At 44.8% G+C, this 2,400-nt stretch overlaps 1 protein-coding gene across 1 annotated transcript; it reads right to left on the bottom strand.

The window, feature by feature from the left end:
• Positions 1–9: 9 nt before the first annotated feature.
• Positions 10–289, bottom strand: LOC125614555 (testis-expressed protein 13C-1-like; the record flags this gene model as incomplete). Its single annotated transcript, XM_048797480.1, has 1 exon — positions 10–289. A coding segment is annotated over exon 1 (280 nt), but the record flags the coding sequence as incomplete, so codon positions are not given.
• Positions 290–2,400: the final 2,111 nt, after the last annotated feature.

The following is a 2,400-nucleotide window of genomic DNA, read 5'->3' as shown; positions in this document are numbered from 1 at the left end:
CCTGCCCGCTCAGCCGCCGGACCCGTCGCGCCTGCTGCTCCCGCTGCCTCGCGACCACTCGCACCCCGAGGGCCAGGGCACTCCAGGCGCACGCCCTCTTAATGGCGCGCGGCACCTGAGGGTCGGCCACGACGGACTGCAGGTTGTCTTCCACCTCGTTCCAGGGCCGTGAACGGAAGGTCAGGTAGAAGTCTGGGCTACCACCATTACTGAGCACCTCTTCGTTGATAAACACCACCACCTCGCTGTGGCGGAAACCGCTCCTGGGGTCTCCGAAGTCGACGGCCATGGCCGCTGCGGCCTAGTCAGCAGAGCTGCGTCCTCTACTGTAGTAAGCCTTGGGCTACCAACTGGCCCGCCTCTCAATTCCTCTCTCTCTGTGGTGTTTCAGTCCCTGCCCAATCCTATAGCCTCTTCCTTAACCTCCTACCCCCTCCTTTCTCTTCACAAAGCCCCAAGCCTTAAAACCAGTTCTCTCTCACATCAACCTCTTAGGCGGCTAAAGCGTCAACGACTTAGCACGTCACAGATAATGGATACTGAGGCTGGCCGCAAGGCCTGCTGGGACCAACATTCCTTGGCAGAGCTCTTCCTGTCAGTCTGGTAGTTGGGCTGCTGCTCTACGGGGCAAGCTAGATGGGGCAATGCGGAGAGTGCAGAGAGGACCCCTGTTTCCAAGAGTTTCTGAAGGACAACATACAGCCACATAGTATGGATTTCTAACCTGGTGAGGTAGGAGAGTGCACGGGTGCACTCTTTGGCTCAACTCCCTCTCCCATTACTCTCAGTTGCTCTATCAAACCTTCTATACAGTCTGCGTGCACTGTTCCCTTCTCATCTTAAGCAAACGATCTTGGAGTCTTGCTTGTCAAGAAAATCAAGGGAATGAGCTATGAAGGCCTCCAGCTTTCCTTGCTAAGCCCTATCTCCAATGCTCCAGATGTCAGTACTTCCTGTTCTATTTTCTCAGGGATTTTATTTCCCTCTTGACTTTCCTGCATTTCCCTCATGTCCTGTGTTACTAGATATGCCATACAGTAAATCTGTTATAGTTCCTTCCATTCTTAAAATAATTTCCTCCCTCTAGCCCATGTCTTGCTTTTCTCATCACCACCCTTTTTTTTGTTTTCAATTAGGAGAATTGTCTGTGCTATGTCCACTTCACTATGTTCCCTCCACCATTCAACCTACTGCACTTTAGTTTTCACCCCCAATGCTCTAGTGAAAATTCTAAAGGTCTTCAGCAGTTCCAACTTTAGTAGAAACACTAATGGATACTTTGAAAGTTAGTTCTCATATCATCTTTTAACAGAGTGCAGTGGTGTTGAACATTCCCTCCATTACACTCTATCCTGTCTTAGTTTCTGCAACATCAAATTCTACTGATGTTCTTCCTTTGCCTCTGGCTTATCTTTCTCAGTTTCTTTGAACTCCTTATTCTTCTACCCAAGGCTCCAATTTTGGTTTTCTCCAGTATCATCTTCAGATCCCTCTTCTTTTCATTCTCTTTGTTGTCCTTAGATGTGCTTATTCACTCCTATAATTTAAAATGCTACCTCTATCACAACTCTGTATTTCCAATTTAGACTACTTTCTTGGTTATCAGATCCATAATCTTTTGTTCCTTTGGCAGATAGTTATTGAACACATAATAATTTTGCTTGAAAAAAGTGGTGAAAATATTGAAAAATCCCTAACCCTCATGCTATTATATCCTATTGGTGAAATAATAAATGAAAAAAGCCAAACAAGTAAGCAAGATATTTATAAATTGTTATGAGTGCTGAGAAGTTAATATACAAGGTGATGTGAAAGATTGGGACTCCACAGGGGTTTGAGATTGTTGTGTGTACATAAGAAGTTCAGAGGAGCTGTAGTTGTAGTTCAGTGGTAGAGCACTTGCCTAGCTTGTGTGAGGCACTTGGTTTAATCCTCAGCACCACATAAAAATAAATAAATAGGTCTGGGGATATAGATCAGTTGGTAGAGTCCTTGCCTCACATGCAAAAGGCCCTAGGTTCAATTCCCAGCACCACAAAATTAATTAATTAATTAATTAAGGGTATCGTGTCCATCCACAATTTAAATTTTTTTTTAAAAAAAGGTTAGAGATGGTCTCTGAGATGACATATTATATGAGATCTAGAATTCCAGTGTCAAAAGTCTTGGTGCAGAAAAAGCTTCACACATCCAAGGAATAGAAAACAGCTGCCAGTGAAACCAAAGCATGATAAGTTAGGGAAAAAGCCAGGCATGATGGTATACACTCTGTAATACCAGCATCTTGGGAGGCTGAGGCAGAAGGATCACAAGTTCGAAGGTAGTCTCAGCAATTTAGGGAAACCCTGTCTCAAAAAATAAAAAAAGTGCTGTGGATGTAGCTCAGTGGGAGAGCACTTC

Source organism: Marmota marmota, unplaced genomic scaffold, assembly GCF_001458135.2.
Source record: "Marmota marmota marmota unplaced genomic scaffold, marMar, whole genome shotgun sequence".
NCBI classification, from domain to species: domain Eukaryota; kingdom Metazoa; phylum Chordata; class Mammalia; order Rodentia; family Sciuridae; genus Marmota; species Marmota marmota.
The sequence above is the reverse complement of the archived record's forward strand: the minus strand, read 5'-3'. Positions and strand labels throughout refer to the sequence as shown.